The sequence below is a fragment of the Contarinia nasturtii genome, unplaced genomic scaffold (assembly GCF_009176525.2).
Source record: "Contarinia nasturtii isolate CC-2019 unplaced genomic scaffold, AAFC_CNas_1.1 Cnas_scaffold_1699, whole genome shotgun sequence".
Lineage (NCBI taxonomy): Eukaryota > Metazoa > Arthropoda > Insecta > Diptera > Cecidomyiidae > Contarinia > Contarinia nasturtii.
Window position 1 is genome coordinate 4432066 of NW_022199032.1, and position 19994 is coordinate 4452059.

The following is a 19994-nucleotide window of genomic DNA, read 5'->3' on the forward strand; positions in this document are numbered from 1 at the left end:
GTCAGCAAAATGATAGAAAAAAAAATGTAATGTTAAAGCGATATTATTGGTCGCATGTAAACCCCCCTTCCTCTGCTGAAAGAAAAAAACCATGCAAAAGTACATGAAGGAAAACTCGTTAAACCCTAGTTCAAAGAAGAAAAACCATATCCGGTAGTATTTATTTTTTTGTTATCTTTGATTCGTATGCAGTTTTTTTTTCATTGCCTTTCAACGATTTTTCTATTTATTTATTTATTTAACGGCTTTATCTGCCGGTTCGATCCTTTCGTGAGTGAGCAAATGAGAGAAAGAAAAAAAAAGATCCTTTTTCAACATGCTTCCCTCTTCAATACTTTGCCGTAATATTCTTACAGTCTTTTCTTGGTTTTGCTTCCGTGTTTTTTTCTCTTCTCGCCACTGCGATACACATTTAATTTTAATGTATCTCTCGCCACGAAATTTCAGCTTCGGACAGCAAAAATATGAGCACAAGAGAGAGAAGTAGGACCGAAAAGACCATCATAAATAACATATCGTTTTTATGTGTTATCGAACGGTACGTTATTGTGTTATTGAAGCACATTTTTGTCTCTGACTGACATGTCTATTTTTTTTGAATGGCCATGCCAGTAGCATTCAGTTTGCATCAATAAAATATTTACACTCACTTTCCGAACAGGGAATTTCCGGTAAATCAGTGTATGTGTAGATTAAAATTTTATCGTGACATGTTTATAAAATAGATTCAATGCTTGCTCTTTTAGCCATTGTTCATTCAACAAACAACATCAATATTTTCTCACTCGTTCTACAAATATTTGAGCATTTTTCTGTTAAATGTGGGTGGGATGATTTTTTCCCCCCAACTTGAAAAAAAAAGAACACAACATAAAATGAATATCAGACCTTGACATTATGAGAAAACAAACAATTAAAGTGATAAGCCAACTATGAAATAAATATTAAAATGATATTCATTTATTTATAGCGAAAGTCGAGAGAAGAAAAAAACTTCGATGGCACGATATATATATTTTACGATTTCTATCGTAGCTTGAAAACCATTAAAATTCAAAAAAAAAAATTCAACGCAACGAATATTATGATAAACGTACACAGGCAAAGAACCTACATAATCTTTAATTATTTCTGCAAAATTTTATTAATTCAAGATGCTCAATGAAATGTCCTTCATATCCTTCTGGGATATTGAAATAAAAGGGATGGAAATATTCTTTTACGCCAATAACATATTTGATAACAAAACAATATCGAATTTCATACAAATAAGGTGCTCAAAAGATTTGCATTTCAAACATGCACCAAATCAAAGCGATATCATGTTAAGAGCTGCAAAGCAAAACTTCGAAAAAGAGAAAAACAATTGTTGGAATCTTTTCTATTTTGGCAAAATTGTTTTAAGTAGTATATCTGATATCGAATATTTTTCGTTTTAGATAGTTTATTTTTGGTCTTTTTTAGAGAAATAGAATCTCGACATGATATTTTTTATATTGCTTTTCTTTTCGCATCGGTGTATCACATCGCATTTTTTTCCTTTTAAAAATTTAGTACAGGCAAAAACTATGGGAATACACTTGTCGACTAAAATCATTACAACATTCGAATGATAAAATGGGGCACATATTCATGATCATTTAAATTATTAAGCAGATGGAAGTTGTGACAACATAACAAAGATTCCAAATGTGTAAGTCTTTGTATACCCTTTTATCTTGTTCAAATAGGTGCTATAAGTAATAGCAAAGTAATATATATATATTTTTTTTATCGTGAATAATTTATTGGCCCATTTTGTTTGGCCTGAAAATGAAGCAGCATTTCATCTGATGCACTTTTGATGCGATCTATACAAAGGGTTAATGAGCTGCAGAGTATGTCGATTACATACGCCCACACATGCATTGATGCAAACACACACACATGCATATCCAAAATGAAAACAATAAAAAATCTCTGTGAAATCTATTCGATGTCCCGCGTTGAAAAACCAAACGTATACGAATAAACAACAGCTATTCATCAACCGATGAAAGAGTCGTTTCATAAAATGTTTGGTATTGAATGTGCGGTGTTTTTTTTTGTCTCTCGTACGGCTTTGATCAAATTCATTTGGGGTGACTTGTGTGTTTTGTCGATTTGGAATTTTGCTAATTTGATGCTCTTTATCTTTTTGGATTCATCGTCTTGTTTATTACACACACATATATATGTATACTTGCTTCTGTTACGAATCATTTATCTATCATCCTGTATATTAGCCAGCATCATTTATCTATTACATAAGTTACGACTTAGGAATTACCAAAACCATCTGAAGTTAAACGTTTGACGTTAAAGTCGTTGTTGTCGACGTCGTCGTCGTATTTTTCTTATTTTTACGTTTTTATGAATCCAATGATATATACTGTGCATTATCTGCTCTCGTCAATGATTCAAGTCTTCTGTGTTCTATGCACACAAACACACTAATGTATAATCATTTTCAAGTGTACGACCCAAAATCGACACAAACACATATACTCCCACAAAAATTTCACATATTACATAGTTCATGCACATTACAAAACACCAGAGCAAATTGGAGAGGAATGGAGCGATATGTGAATACACACGCACACACATAAATATATTGGCGGAAGAAAACGGGCAAAAAATTTTCATTTGCAATGTGGCGAAGCAAAAACATTGGTAAAACTATTAACTTTTTGCTTTTATTAAATTACAACGCATTAGGAGAATAAATGAGATGAAATAAAGCAACAAAGAAAGTGCAAACGGAAATTATATCGGTTGTATGTGAGACAGGGCTATTATATGCTTGACTATAGTATATGGTTGTGTCGATTAGACGTAGATTACTCTTTTCCATCGTTGAACACCACATATTATGTGCTCTCGTTCTCGCTTACGCTCTTTTTTTATTCGCGATTCTACTTTCCTCCGTTTTTCCCGAGTTCACTTGCTCGAATTTTCGCTCATTTATTTTTTTAAGCCTTTATATGTTATCAAATTTATTTTTTTTTCTACGTTTGAAAACTTTAAAATATTTTACAAATGATGTGATGCTGATTGTAATATAGTTGGGAAAATAATTGTGGTCGATTTGATTTTAAATTGAAGGCATTTTGGTGATTAATATCAGTGGGTGTTCATTAGGAGAATGTCTTCTTCAGCCATTGAAGTATTTTGGTCAAATGAAATGTTCAAAATTTTCGATTAAAATTCAATAAAAGGCGATAATATTTTAATGAAATGTGCATGCTGCAAAGAATGAAATGAGCTATCCCAAAGCAAGATCAGTGTGATACTAAAAAAAACAAGCTCAAGCACAGATTTCACACCAAATTGAGGCTTGATGTATTTTCCGTATTCAATTGTAAATAAATTGATGTCAACCTCATTTTCTCGGCTGTGGAGCAGAGAGAGAGACAGGGTGGCGTGGGTTGATGGATATTGTCATTTTCCAGTGCCTTCCAAAATGGCCGCAAAGTTTATTTGATGCAAATGAAAACATTTAGTGGTACGGATTCAGCGATGATAAATTTGCAATAAAATTAGTTGGAGTTTGCATTTCATGCAACCGACGATTGCTTTTGAAAGAGTCAGAAAGAGATTGAACGTGAAAAAAAATCAACTTCCAGCAAACCGAACATTTACATCAGAATTTCGTTCGTTTTTTCAACTCTCTGCTCCATCTTTTTTCCCCTGCAGTAAAACTGATTGCGTGAATTGAGAACAAGACAACTTTAATAAAAATAGATTGTGGCAATGTGATTCTTTTTGTCGTTGTTGGCTGTCAATGTTGTTGTTGGTACTTTGCCATTGGGATATTGTCCATTCCCTTTGTACCGATTTAATTTTATTTTCTGTTGTTCATTTTGCGTGCGCGTCTAATTCCTTTCTCGTGGCGATATTTTTCTCGCATTGCAACCAAACCAGGCAAAAGAAAATTGAAATAAGAGTGCGGGAGTCACAATATATAAAAAAAAGGAGGTATACAGATAAATAGCTAGATCTCGAATGAGAGAGAGAGAAAAAGAAAGAGAAAAAATGGTGCAAAACAAAATGAGAACGATTTGTGAACAAATTGCTTGTACGCAGATCTACATCGAAGTTAATTATCTGAATGCAATATGCTTGCAATACGTGTGTGTGTGTGTCTATGTATCTAATCCAGCTACAATCGTTTCTCTGTTGCATTGGAATCGCATTCAAAAGCGACATCATATTGAAGTTAGGTATTAAAATGTAATCATATGAATGCATGGCGCAGTTAATCGATTTCAATGTACAAAAAAAAACACGCAACGCACACACACGTACACACAATTTTGTGTAATGCAATCCATAGATAAATGAAATTGCGTATTGCGAGATAGATAAAGGACAACCTCAAATGAGTTTGACGTAAATAGATTTGAATATTGGTTTTGCCGCCGTGTACATGCATTTAACTTGACAGATTATTATTCGGCAGTTTTGTTTGAATAATTGCATAAGATTGTTCGAACAAATGCCTTGTCTTGTACATATTCTGTCCATTCCAAATTATGAGCATGTAATTTTGTTTGATCCGCATATCGAAACAAGAGAGATATATCGACGAGAGCAAAATAAAAAATAAATAAAAAAACAAGAACCAACAACGACAACAACAGCAAAAAGAAAGAAGTCGACGGTCCGTCGTACTGCTTTGTTGCAGTTGTATCTGGTGTTGTTGCTGCCGCTCTGTTGCTCTTGTGTGCATGTATATGTGGACCCAAAGTAACTGCGTGGCTGGCTAAGTGCACACGCCAACAGCAAGTAAATCGCGTTTGTTTATTTTATATATATTTTTTTTTCATCGTTTACGTCTTCAACCTTTAACTGTAAATTCGGTGCTCTTTTTTATAAATTCATTCTCACTCGAAATATATCGTGTTTCATTGGATTTTTCATGATACATATTTTATGGGCTTATTCTGAATGAACTGAAGAGAGCGAAAGAAAAAACATTTAGATCTCGTTTTGTTTTTGGTTAAACATATATATATATATATTCTCAGCTCTATCGTTTTGTTTTGTGGGTAATAATAAAAATCTTGGTGTTTACATTTTCGAAGCTAAGCAAATAAGAAGAAAGACACACACATATACATTATGGGTAAAAAAAATTATATATAATACCCAATAACTACGGATGGCAAAACAATGTAAATAAAAAATGGAATTGTAATAAAAACTAAAACAAGACAAATCCATCATATTGATTTGGAAAACGTCGTTTATGTGTTTGTTTTTTTTTTCGTTTTTCTTCAACTGAAATTCAATAAAATAACTATAAAAGTTCACTGGCTACCAACTTCTGTTACTAACGAACCAATAAAAATGAAAATGGAATGAAAACGAAACAAAATGCGAGGAAGCCGATGAAAAATTTCATTCCCATCTTTATCGATACAGTCTGAGAATTGTGATACGCAAATAATGATGGAATCGATCACCATTCGGTTGTATTAAATCAGAAATAGCATCTCAATTCTTAAATCGTATCATGTGAAATTCGAAGTGAAACAAACAAACAAAAAGAAAAGAAAAACTATGAGCAATTTCACGCAACTATATATTTATAATATTAGTTTATTCTCAGGCCAATTATTCATTCGAACGATTTTACAATTCGATCACGTGTAATGGATACGTGCGGCTTTGTATTCGGTTCCTTGTTGTCAATTTTTATTTGCTTGGCAATTGACCAAATTAGCATTTTGATGATAAATCGCTCTCTGTATTTTGAAATAGCCACACACACACAAACTCCCTCGGTTCGACGAGATTTGATTTCCGCGCCACGGAATAAGACGCACCACAAATAACCCAATGACAATGAAATCAATATTATAAATACATGCTATGACTTTCCGCACTTTTCGTGAACCAACTAGCCAACAAATGTTCGATGTACGAAACATTCAATTTTTCATTCGAATGTTTCGCGGAGAAAAGAAAATAAGCCATGTTGGTTACTTTTGAATTTGGCGAAAATATTCGGTGCGGATACGTTAAGATCGACAAGAATGAGCGCAAACAAAACAGTTAATACCGAAAGAATGAGAGCATGTGAGGGAGCGAAATTGATTTTTGTGTGCGATTCGTCGCGCCAATCAATAAAAACCAATTGAACGTATTCAAATCGAAATTGTTTTTTTTTTCTTTAAATTTCATATAATTTTTTAAGCACGCAAATAAAGTACAGACATTAACAAATTATTGATTCGATGTGTACTAATTCCGTCGCGATTTTCTCTCATGTTTAATACACGAAAAAAAGAATAGACGAAAAATGAGAGAAAAGAAATATTTATGTACACAATAAATAAGCATATGAGAAACAAAAATGATAATTATGAACAAAAAAACGATACAATAAACGCAAATATATATATATATAGAAATCAACGGGCCAAAATCTGAAGTGAAATGAAAATTTCAGACGAAAGATACGAAGCAATAAAAAAAAAAATACGAGAGAAAAAAAAGAACAAATAAATTCTAAATCGATGTGGCCGGACTGCGTACGCTTTCAACAGATATGAAATAAATGCGATTTTAGCCGAAAAAAAAACATTCTTAAAATCTACTCATACGACTTTGTACATTCAGTAGAAACATGATCTTTGTATGTAACCCTTTTTTCTTGCCGTTTCGTCGGTTTTTTAATTGAAACGTACTTAATTTTATCTACATTCTCTCGACATTGCGATAAATTCAATTGCGTAAATCAATTAATGTTTCTACGTTTCAGAATTATTTTTCGGTTATGGTTGCTGTGCCAAGACTCCACAATGGAGCATGCTTTATGAATTATCTTAATGTTGATTTTTATTAAAATGGTCGAACAATTTTTCGGAAATAAAGACGATCACAGACGTATTTTTTTGAAACAAAAAAATGTATGATGGCATTCTCTTTTGCGGCAAAATCAATTCGTTTTTATTTGATTTATAGGTTGAGTTAATTTTAAGTCATCTCAAAGCAGTCTTAATGTATTGCTTGATCCGATCATCTTTTGCATGCGATCCGAGATGAAAAAAGAAACACACACACTTAATTGATTTAATCGACGATTGAAGGTAATTTCGTTAAACGAATAAGTTTAATATTTATGCGTAAGTGATCCACAATTATTTTTAATTGATCCTTATTGCCCTATGACATCATGCAGACTCTCTATATTTGTTCTGTATTTGCAGTTCAATTTTTTGTATGTGCTCGTTTAACCGCGATATATTTATGATCCCAGTGTGAACCGTCAACAGATATTTTAACATGAAATAAATGGTTTTTCGTGTCAAATACCGGTTATTACTGATTTGATGTAGGCATATATAAATTTTGTCGTTTTATTTTTTTGAATGGGCAATTAAAATTGAAAATTGAATATGCACGAGAGGCGAGAGACAAGAGAGATAGAAAAGAGAGAGTACGTAAATTGGTGTGAGAGTACGTGCGTGAGAAGCACACTTATTTTTGTTGAAAATACTAAAAAATTAACAAAACTTTGAAGAATTTTTTTGTGTTGTTGTTGAGAACAAACTACATGTTATCGTTAACACGCGTAAGAGAGCACACGATTTGCGTCGGAATTCCAATTGTTGTTGTTGTTGCTCCATAATCACATTTAATAAACTAATATGAATAATAAAATATATGGAATATGATCGCACGTTAAATTAAATTTTCAATATACATTTTTTTTTTTTGGGGCGGGTAAAATGAAAACTCCACCCGCTATTCATCTATTCATTCGTGTTTGAATTAGTTGTAAACAATTTAAGTGTACACGAAAATAGGAAATGATATAATATTCAAACGATACATATCTAATCGTACAATTTGTCATGAAATGCAAACACCAACATTTAAGTCGACTTCAATCAGCTCAAGATGGAAATGGGCGATAGAAAGAGAGAATCAATAAAACTCAGTTCGAGAACGAGAACGAGAGCGAGAGAGAGATTGAGAGTCACGAAACGAAAAGAAACTGTGTTGGTAAAAAGGAGGAAAAAAGTGTTTAATACAATTTATTTGAACGTGAATTTAATCGTACCCCAGATTCGGTAGTCGGTTTCATTAACTGAACTTGCTGATATTGCTGAAGCTGTTGCATACAATCCATGATATTGTTGTTATTATTAATCGTTTCGTATGAGCGAACCGGTTCAGGAACTTTATTAATTACGTTATTATTGTTATTAGATAAAATATTCAAATTGCTAATATCACTGTCAATATTCATAATCGGTGCTGTGTATACGGTTTTTGTATCACCATACGTTTGCCGAAATGAATGCGATGATGGTGGAGCGCAGACTGAATGTTGTTGCTGCTGCTGCTGCTGCTGTTGTTGGAGGTGGTGGTGGTGGTGATGGTTGTTTTGATGATGATGATGGTGGTGCTGATGATGCTGCTGATCTAATATGGGTTTATCACTTTTAAACGACATATTTCCAAAAACGGATTACATTCACATGAAAATCGCAATTTTCAATATTGTACTGTACGCCCGTGTGCGCTTCACTATTCAGTCAATAAAATCAGTGATATGGAACCTAACTTGCTTTCTCTGTCTCTCATTCAAATGCGGCTGCTGGTGCTGCTGATACTCATAATTGGCATTTGAAAACATTCATGCCGAATGAGCCGCTCTTCAGCACACTCTCTTCTCACTCTTGTTCACTTTTCGCTGCGGAAACCGTTTTGTGTTGTGTTATTTTTTTTTTTTTCCTCTTAGCAATACGTATTTTATGTTCATATGTTGTATATGTCTATCGTAAACGCCAACAAAACAAACGATTCAAATGCGAAATATGCAATATTGAATTCGTTTCGATTCGGTTATCGTAATCAAATTTAACGTACGCGCGCAATCACTCTTACTACGGATTAATTCTTGCATTTATATTCGAATCATAACCATATGTTTGTTCACATTGCCTAATAGATTCTGATTTATTTGCATTTTTCACTTGTTTCGATATGAATTAGTTATATTTTAATGGCTGTTATCAAAATAACATAAGCGTTAAACGGCTTAAATAGTGTGTATCATCAAATTGTTGTTGATATTGTTTTTTTTTCTCTTCTTCTCTATTCATCGCGCTCTAACAGTACTTTTGGCTTTTGATTTTATGCACTTATAGAATTTTTCTTTTATTTATTGCAAATATTTGTTATATTTATATTACGTGGATATTTTTTTATGGAGTATGAGTTCACAGTTCGACTTCCGATATTAGTCACACATTGCTGCGGTGTTTAGCGGCCTTGATCAATAGAACACAAAACAAAATTGAATTGAATACCGTGCACCGTGTGTTCGTTCACGAAAGTGTGAAATTGTGAGATTTTGACGTAACGTATTTACTGTCATACATCACAAACAATGATGAAAGCATACAAACACGCGACTCTTCACTTTCGCTTTGTCTTTCGCACAGAATATAGTTCTAAATTGTTTTATCGCGTTGTTTCATTACTTTATGATCGCACTCGATTACAATCGATTCAGTTTAATATTGACGATTAAGCAAAAAAATTCATCTATTGAATTAGCACACACGTATCACTAAATAACCATAGAGAAGAATATAATTGCACTGTGATGCTTAGGCATTACACAAATGAAATGAATGACGAAAAAAAAAACACACTGTGTTGTCTCTTGTCTTTATGGAAGTTGTTGGTGTTTGACTAATATTTGAACTATTCAAATATTTACGTAAAATAATATAGTGGAGAAAAACGGTTCGACATGTGTATCGTAAGTGCAAATAAAACGATGTGAATTGTATGTCGCGTTAAGTAAACCGAACCGAACCGAACGATAAAAATAAAGTTATTTTTTGCATCAAAAGTTCAAAATTATTAGATGCCACACGCACACAACACTGAAGTCAGAATGAAAATGAGACACGAGTTAAATGAAACAATTTCACACACAAAACTGACACTGAGGCCAGCACTGAGGCTTTCGAATACTTTGGAAACGAAATAAAAACAACATAGAGAGTAGAACAAAAAAATGTTGTTTAGTCGAAACAAAAAAAATATATATATGAAGAATGAGTTACAACACTGTGGATGCGCGCGCTTTTTAACTTTGATAAAACTCATTCACAGATGAACATTTTGTGCCGAAAGAAATTCGTGTGTACGGTTGTTTTGTTTTTGTTTGTTTTTTTTTTTTGTAAATTTTTGTCTGTTTTGTTATTTGTTACTGGAAAATCTCCCATATACTCGCATTTCACAATAAATCGCACCGAAAGACAATGACGACGACGAAAAGCGAAAGCGCCGTCCAAGAGATCAATTTTGAAAAGCGCACTCGTTTTCACCGAATGCACCGAACACAATGAATAGTCTTCCCGTTTTTTGTGTATGCTACTTGCGCTATTTGATACCGAATGTACGCACCATTTCTCTCTCTCCCCTCGCACATACACACACACACACTTATATATTCACTCGGCAACGGCTTATATTTGACTAAACATAACTTACTCTTAATGGTGTACAATATAGCGAAAAATTATTAGTACAATGTTATTATTGTTGTTATTTTATTATGTCGTGTGTGGCATTGAGAGAGAGCTGAGAGTGAGAGAGAGAGAGAGAGATAATGAAAATGAGCGTATTGTGTGTGCAATAGAACAGGAGCTGATGATTCTCTTATGCTTCGATTCGATACTATTGTTTGTTTGTGTGCATTTTATAGTAGCCCACCATGAACCAAAAACCGCATACATACACACGTATACTGATGCCAGTGTGCATGTATATAATAGCATATATATATATATCCGTTTCGAAAGAACGCTGTAACGGTCCGAATTATTTATATATATATAAGGCATGTGGGCCACATATATCGTTCTCAACTGCATGTATAAAATGAATTGTGTGTGTCAGTGATGCTTTCGGAGAGAGTGAGACAGCCAAAGAAAACAAGACAGCAACTGAAACGTCAAGCAACGAGGCAATACTTGAACGGACAATTCGTAAACAAAAGTGTGCAAAGGGTTTGAATGGTACACTATGCGATTCCAATGTTCACTATGTGCACTTCAAAATAGTCTCTTTTTTCACTGGTTTTTATTTTTGTATCTTAAACACGTACACATGTACATTTGCACCGCATTATGATCACGATATAGATTTGACATAGCAAAAAAACAAAGACATAGCATACGACTTTGGCTAAGAGAAAGAAACGGGCACAGCGGCTATATTGTAACCATAAAAAATTGCAACGATATATTACGATGACGACAACGACGATGACGACGGCTACAGCGTCAATAGTAACAGCATCGCAGCACCAACAGTACACACAGTCTATCTTCTTTCGTGAATGGAAATAGCGGCAGTAACAACATCATTGTATAAATGATAGAAGGAAGACCAAACAAAGTTATTGTACCCGAGCAGTGCAAGACTGAGAGAGATGTTTTCGCTTTAAAAAGACGCATGGTGTTTCGATTTTGTTTCCTTTTGGTTTCATGCAAACGATAAACTACGAAATTGCAATGACGGTCGAACATTCAACCGAATATCACCCAAAAACATGCACACGCATCGTTCATGTCGGTTGTGATATATACGTTTGTACGCACATGATATTCAAATGCCCGTACGTTATATCGCACTTTATGGATATATGGATTGTCGTCGTCGTCATGCATACAGACCAAAGTTAATGTCTATCGGGCCATGACGGTCATCGCTACCGCATACTCTTTATGCAGGACATTTTGTATGTGCGTTTTTTGTTGTTGCTGCAATATTTTTTTGCACACATAAAATGTACATATTTACGGTATGTCATGCAAACGGCTCATATGCACACTCTGTCTCTGTTTGCGCTCACACATGCTAATTTGTGGCTATATTTTCTTTCTCATTCTCTGTATGTCTTAATGGTGTTGTAATCACTTTGAATTATTCGCGGCAACACATCAAATAAATAAAACGCTACTTAAAAAAAAAAGATCCCGAGTAATGCAATGTCATTTTGAGCCGCCAACTCATGCACCAAACCATTGCAATGTTCGTGTGTTGAGAGTAAAAGTTTTGAAGCCGCCTTAAAAGTGAATTTTATTAATTGTTGTTTCGCATTTCCAAGGCTCTCATTCAATAAAGTGCATTTGGTTTGAGCACTTGAAAAGAGTTGCCGTTTTTCTTCTTCTTCTTCTTCTGTGCATCGGAATAGTTTGTAAATTTTATTTCAAAAGGCGGAGATGGAAAATAAAACAAAATTTTAGTGGATTAAGTAGCGCGCGCAAAACAAATAAAAGTATTACTGTTGCACATAGAATTCATATGCGTGCTGCACTTTTGTCTATATATATAATATCATTTTTTTTGTGATCATCATCGTCGTCAACCGAATGGATGTCTATGGTTATGCTACAAACACATTAACCGTTGTTGATTCTTTCGCACCCTCTTGTTGTTGCCAGAAAATGTATATATATGAATGTGGAGTCGAGCATTGTGGCTGCTGTTCGCGTTTGATAAATGGATACATATACAATTCTTCCAACGATTTTTCTATAACAACGGTTGAATGCATTAAGTCATGTGTGTATCTTTTTGCCTACATTCTCTATCTCACTTTACCGCGCGAGCACCCCGAACATACACACACATACACACACATTGTACAGTATATGTATACATGTTTATGTTTTACTGTGTACAATTTCATATTGTATATGAAAACATTAAGTTTATTGCCTGACTGAATATAAGCACCCTTAATATAATTTCAGTTTTATATGCTTTTTGTATGTGTATGAGTGAAGATCAGTATACATATTTAATTTGAATCGGATGTATTCTCTTCACTTTCCTCATTGTACAATCATTTATCCTGGCAACGTAAAATATTATAGCAAAGTATAATTTGATATAATGGCACATATTTTGATGTACATGTGTGTATGTTTTGCTTTCAAATCGGAACCACCATTCTTTTTTCCTTCCTTTTTCTCTTGATCTCTTTCTCCCTCTCTCCCTCTTTCTCTTGCTCTGTTTTGTTCACTTCTAGCCTGTCAAATGTTCCGTGATGATGCGGGAACGAACGAAATTGTTGTTATTTCTTTAGTGTATGTATGCTGTGTAGTTGGAATTTTTTTTTTGATGTCGTTGTCATTCTTTCTAGAACTATCGTGGATAAAAATTCATTGAAACTGTAGTGGTTGTGTCTATAAAGCGAAAGCCGCAATGTTCATTAACATCACCATTATATTCTATTGAATGGCACTAAAACAGGATACAAATCAAATCTAACGGTAACATCATCCAAAATTTACATGCAAATCACGACATTCCACGGCAATCTTTTTCACAGTAAGCGCTCGTTTGCTCTGCATACATTGAGCGCACACATTAATATTCAAGTATCGGGAAAATCATGCGTATATGTGCATAATTCAACAATTTCATTCAAATTCAATGAAACGACACATTCGAAGAGCGTTCTCTCTCTCTCTCTCTCTTTCTCTATCATTCTCGTATTATGTATCTTTATCTGTCTCCATGGATGCGAGTCATATATAGAAATCAAAAATTGCTGTCTTTTGTGAAATCGCAACCGAAAATACATTCAACATGCAATGCACAACGCCATGGTTGAAACAAAGTATTCGCTATAACGAATGGAAAGAGAAGAAAGGAAGAGAAAACAGGAAGATAAAACTCTTTTCGATGCGAAACCCATATAACAAGTTCAATGCGGTGTTTATGGGCGAAATAATGTCACTTTTTAGCGAATATCAAAAGACAGCTCAAATTTTTTTTTTGTTGATTTCAGTTGTTATCGAGCTCGTAAAACAATCGAATATATAAAAGCATTATTTTTATACAGTGATGGCATTGAATCGTTTGCAATTCATTTTCTACAGACGAAATATTCACAGCACGAATTTGGATTGATGCAGTTTATACATAAGTCACACATTTCAATGCAGTTTCGGATTTTTTCCATTCAAATTTCATTAGCTACTCTATTCTTTTTATTTAGAACTTTTCATCAACACAGCGATGAAAAAAGAACCGTAGCTCACTTTCTCGAAACTCAACAAATAATAAAACAACAATTTTAAATACAGTAAAAATGAAAATGCTGGAAAAATAAAACAGCATAAAAACAACACATACACACTTTGAAGAAGCAGAAACGAAAAACAAAAGATGAACAACAACTGAACATGTTTTGTAGACGCTTCGTTCATATTTTATTTTTTACTTTGTTGAGTCTTTCTCACTCGCTCGGTTGAGTATGGGATGTGAGCGAATATGGCTATGTACGTATGCATACAGGACTTACAATTAAATGCTGTATATGCACTATAAACATTACTGTCTTTGCTGTCATTTCGACAATGTTTTTTTTTTCTGTCGCTCTCGCTCATTCTCTCACTTGCACGCTTTCTGCTATTTGCTACTGTTTAAATGGGAATTGCATTCAACTGTATGTACTTTGTTATTTTTCCAAATAATTTTTACTACATGGCTATGCCAACTTTGTGTTTATTTATTTTAACTTGTAGTTCATTCGGTTGTTTTTTGTCTTTTCCTCCCTCTCTCACACCAGTTTTTTTTCCTTCGTCGTTCATTTTTATAACGACGATGAAATTGTGTATATTTTTATTTTGTCGTTGTCGTCATCAACATAATATTCAGTTTTATTCATTACGGTCATCCTCTCTCTCTCTTGTTCCTTCTCTAAGTCTCTTTGCATATATATCGATGCAATTGAATTTGTTCCAGTTGATGTGTTTTTCGTACTTGTATCCTTTCATCACAATTCTCAAGGATTTTTCGTCAATTGATCGTTCATTTTTCGACCCAACTATATATTTTCGGTGTTTAATCTTTCACTTCTTCATCATAATAATCACATAACAATCTGTGCGCTGTTTATAAAACATTAAACTTGAACAAAGTTTCAAATGCGTGCACTTAACAAAACTTTGCAACTTTACAATATTGTTTTGTGCGTGCGTGCGTGATATTTTCCAACATTAATATGGTACAATGTCGTTGTTTTTGAAAATGGCATTTCATGTCAATATTTTGACAAAATAATAATGGTTGGTTGTCCGCAAAATAGATTATCAAAATGATCAAGAAGATTTGAAATTGTCAACATTCCAGCATGCGTAACATTTTATTATTTGCATTTTCCGAATATGCAGAGGGCAAAAGCAACAAAACTCTAATAATAGAAGAGCTTAGAATACTTAGAATAAAATTTCAACGAGAGCGAAGAGCAAAAAAGAGAGAGGACACAACAGACAACAGAAGACGTTTTTTTTATAGTTCAGTTTGAGCGCGCTTGGGATTTACATGAAATTAAATTTTATAATAAAATTCACTGCAGTAGTTTTGTTGGTGTGTGTGTGTATATCTAGTGAATATTTTCATGCATATTCATAAGTTGCCTATGGTGGCTTATGCTCGGCATTTTATTCTCTTTCTCTGTTGTTTCACGTGCTTGAATATTTCCATAAGAAGATATAGTTTTATAAAGAAAATCGAAAGCGCGCGCGTTGCTGATAAAAATTAAAATTTTAATTTAAACTTCATCACGATAAATACAAGAGCAGTTGAAAGACGAGCAGGGCGACCAAATGAAATGAAGATAGAACGAAATGGAAACCAGCAAAGACAGACTATGCAACGAGTGTGAGAGAGAAATTTTTTCGGTGTACCACATTTTATTAATACTACAAATATGAATCATCTGATTCGTAATTTCTAGATGGAATAATTTGTATTTGTTCGCACAGTGATTTTGTTCCGTGCGTGCGCGCAAAACGAAAGAACAAAAAACACAACAACTAATAACACATTCCAACAAAATCGCACACAATCCTTTTTCACTTCCTAGTTCATAGAGTATTTTACTGAATGACTTTGGAACGATACTCTACACATCAAAAGCGTACAATTTTGTAATGTGGTGAAATGTGATGTGATATATTGTGATGTTTTATTGATTGTTTGTTTGTTTTTTTCGTACATAATCACGAAAAATGCATGTCGTTTCTCTTAATTTGTTTGCCTCGTAAATATCATGAGTGCGCACAACCTTTTAAGGGCAATCGATATTAATCGTCTCATTTACTATCTAATGCTTGTGCCTGCATACGGATCGATTTATTTCGATGCATTGTGGAATAATACCGATTTTTTTTGTAGTGAATGTTCATCAATGGTGTGGTGTGTGCATGTGCATTTTAGTGGATGTGTCATTGAATTGTGAATGAGCTCGAGATTTCAATTATGGATGGTAACGATGAGAAACACAGCCATTTCGATGGCAACTTTACATATGCCCATTTGCAATTTACAAATATGAAACGATTATTATGAAATCGGAGCAAAAACATTACCATCATCATGTTATGTATGGATAATTAAAAAGAGAAAAAAATCGTTTTTATACCGAGAATGACACATAAATTGTGGCATACGAACAAAAATGTATGTGAATGAACACAAGACGAACTATATCTTTCTCCAATATAATTTTAAAACATATTACTTCTAATTGTTTTAATTTATACACCAAAAATACACAGTTTGGATTGTTGGAAGTTTTTGGCGTGCACAGCCATACCATTCTCCATCCATGCACAGATATCTTTCCACTCAATAAGGTCTACGAAATGCAAACACATACAAATGCCAAGCGGTAGCTGATGTACAATTCATAAATTTGTTCACATCTCGTTCCCTCCCTTTCCTCCTCATTTACTTCAAGCGCATTTACACAACGAAGTATATATTATTGTCTTCTCTTTTTCGCTCTCTCTATCTCTCTCTTTATTCAATTATCTTGTTGTTGATGTTGCTTGATTCAGTTCATTCTTTCGTGAAACAAATTGTGCTAGTAAGTAAAAATTCTCTATTCGGACGAAAAAGAGAATACTACTCGCATACTGGATACATAAACTCGCAAACAAAAAAAAATGAGAAAGAGAGAGAGAGAAAAAACCAAAGGGATAATAAGCAAAAGAAGAACGAACGAGAAAAAATCTGTAGAGTTTAAGGGAAATTCAACGCTGCTCGTCTGAACTGAACTGAAAATATCTGCGTTATGCATATAATATGCGAATGCGAGCAGTAACACCGTGCAACAAATTTTAAATTTTGCTCTCACACAACAGCATATCAACGTAGACATGAAACCATGACATCTTTGGTTAAAATTTTCAAAAAAAAAGTTCGTTTGAATTATTTTGGTGAATCTTGGTGAATCTTGGTGAATCTTGGTGAAATTTGCGGATTTTTTTTTAACCTACTTTAGGGAAGCTACGCTTTTCACACTAAACTATGCTAATCTTTTTATTTCAATGAAAATAAATCTTCTGAGATTTGAAGAATTTGTAAAATAATTTAAGCAAACTCTTACAAAAGTTTCATTTTATCCCCTTTTTTTATCGACAAATATGAAAAAGTTATAAAAACGATGAACACACAAGAATTTGTGTTGCCGGGTGTAATATGATGTAGAAATTGGTAGGTATTCAAAGCAATATGACTGTGAAAATACAATTGCTTCTTCTTTTTTCAGTTTTGCGAGTCGCTCTCTTTTTTTCGGCTATTATTATTATCATGATTATGATTGTTGTTCTGTATGGTGTTCGGTCGGCATTAGCTGATATATCTCTAAGTATGTATGTGTGTGTGTATTCTTAATGATTGTGCGTGCGTTGTCGGTGTGATGATATGATTGTCGGAATAAATTGTTTTTGCATTTCTCGAAAACCCAAATTGAATACATAAAATGGTCTTTTATTTACATATTATGAGCATATTAGTGTAAAATTATACTTTTTAGCACATATAAATATATGCGCGTACGTTGCCATCGTATGCATATCGATGGTAATATAACCGAATCGGCGCAACTAAATACACGTACATTCATACACATAATCGTAAATATTACGGTCGGTATACAGACACTCGCGCGCTCAGCTCAATTCTACGAACATTTCGGTTGGCGCATCGCAATGAATTTATGCATCCAAAAGGATGAGAAGAAAAGAACCAAAGGCACACACAAAGAACGTTTCTTTGCTTATTTTCAAGTAATTTCTCGTGTGATACACACAGTCGATACGAAAGAAAAAGAAAGACGTTTGAAATGTTTATTACACACTCATTTTGCAGAGTAAATTTTTGTTATAAAATATTATTTAATTTTCATTTGAATTTTACTTCGCGAGATTTTCGGTGTCGTGCATGTTCAGTTTTATAACATTCAAAGTAATTAAACAATATCACATATCATGTGAGTGTTAAAAACCGATTCACCGAACACGACTTATCGGAAATACTATGAAGTAACAAATGCACGCACATGTTGACAAACCATTTTTTTAAAATGATTCGTAAAATATACGAGAATCGAACTATGGCTCTATATTTTTTATACCAATAAAGTTGGAATGTGTCATCCAATGAATCATTATGATTAGCATACTTAATGTGGATGACATATAGAGAGAGGAAGAGAGAGGAATCGACTCATTCTTTTATTTAAAACCCACCCATACTTTGGCCTCTCCAGATGATAACATTTCTCTCTTCTTTTCAAAGTCATTGTCCAATGAATATGTCCTAACAACAAACAGTGCAAAACAGCACCATATCTATTTTTTCCGGCTATGATTCAATCTCTCTATTAGAGATTAGAAAAATGTGTAGACGAATGACACAAAGCCATTTGACATCGACGAAAATTGATATTGAAATGGTCAGTTATTCGCAAATTGGAAAAGAGTTTTATTCTTTTTAAAAGATGTTCTTTATGTAATAGGTGTGCGGTTTGATTAATCCACTTTAAATTTCGATAAGACATGTGAGTTTTGTTTGAAACCCGATCACCGAGTAACAATATCAAAAAGCAGATAGTGAAACAAAAAAAAGATGTAAACAAAGAGAACGAATCATCATAGCACGATTGAGTCATCTGCACACTGTGCTTTTAATTTATTATCGAATAAATCGCTTATTCCGTTCTCCATGTTCGTTATACACTATGGCAGTATTTCAGACACACATAGAAAAGCGCGATATAGTCAAATGATTCATCGGGATTTATTAGAATTCGCACTTTGAATTATATGAAATGCCTATACGTTCATGCTCATGCTGTAAATTTTAATTATAAAATCCGAATGCTGTTTTTGCGCTTGGTTTTTTGTCTCCTACACACAGTGTTTCGTAGAAAAAAATATGTTTCATGTCCATCGGTATTCGGTTTGTCAACACAACAAGAGAGAAAGTGCGTATTTTTGTTTTGTTGTTCAAAATCCACACAACAACATATACATGTGTAAATGAAGAAATGCTCATACAGTGTTTTTTTTTCTTGCCTTCATTCTCGTTCCATGTTCCAGATCAAATGACAACGGAAAAAAATCTCGTCGATATGAGCAAATCACAAAGGATTTCAAATCGATGTTGGGAAACTTAATTTTATTGTGTATATCATAGCAAAACACAAATCAAATGCATTGCAAGCAACTGAGACCGTTTGATTCAGTTTTTTTGTTTTAAATAGAAAAACGCACCGAAAAAACGCCTGCCTTTTTCACCAATCACAAAATATTTCAATGCACAGTTTGAAACGCGTTTGCAATTAACAAACAAACTAACGAGCAATGGATTGACTGCGCGCTGTCCAGATTGACTGTGTACAACGAATTGAATATTGTGTCATTTGGAGCATGAGCGATATGAGCAGCCACATATACTCATACTTTATAAAAGGACTTTAGGTTTTGATAAATATACGATCAATGCAATCAAAATATGAAACGGCCGATCACTTTGAAACGATATACAAAAACTGTGACACAGTAATTAAATGCGCTCGAAATTTTTTTGGACGATGAATGGAAGTGTCACACTTCAAATGCATTCAA

General features: G+C 33.7%; 1 protein-coding gene across 8 annotated transcripts in view; it reads right to left on the minus strand.

The window, feature by feature from the left end:
* LOC116347170 (protein daughterless) overlaps positions 1-19994 on the minus strand; it is a 72512-nt gene that overhangs the window by 7223 nt on the left and 45295 nt on the right. For 2 of the 8 annotated variants that reach the window (XM_031777680.1, XM_031777679.1), the window contains exon 1: positions 8096-8923. The exons of 1 other annotated variant lie outside the window; for it this stretch is intronic. In XM_031777680.1, the coding sequence (XP_031633540.1) occupies positions 8096-8491 (396 nt within the window). In that variant the 5' untranslated portion in view covers positions 8492-8923. Of the gene's footprint in view, positions 1-8095; positions 8931-19994 lie in introns of those variants that run through there. 5 more of the 8 variants (XM_031777683.1, XM_031777682.1, XM_031777686.1 and 2 more) reach the window with 3 other exon arrangements.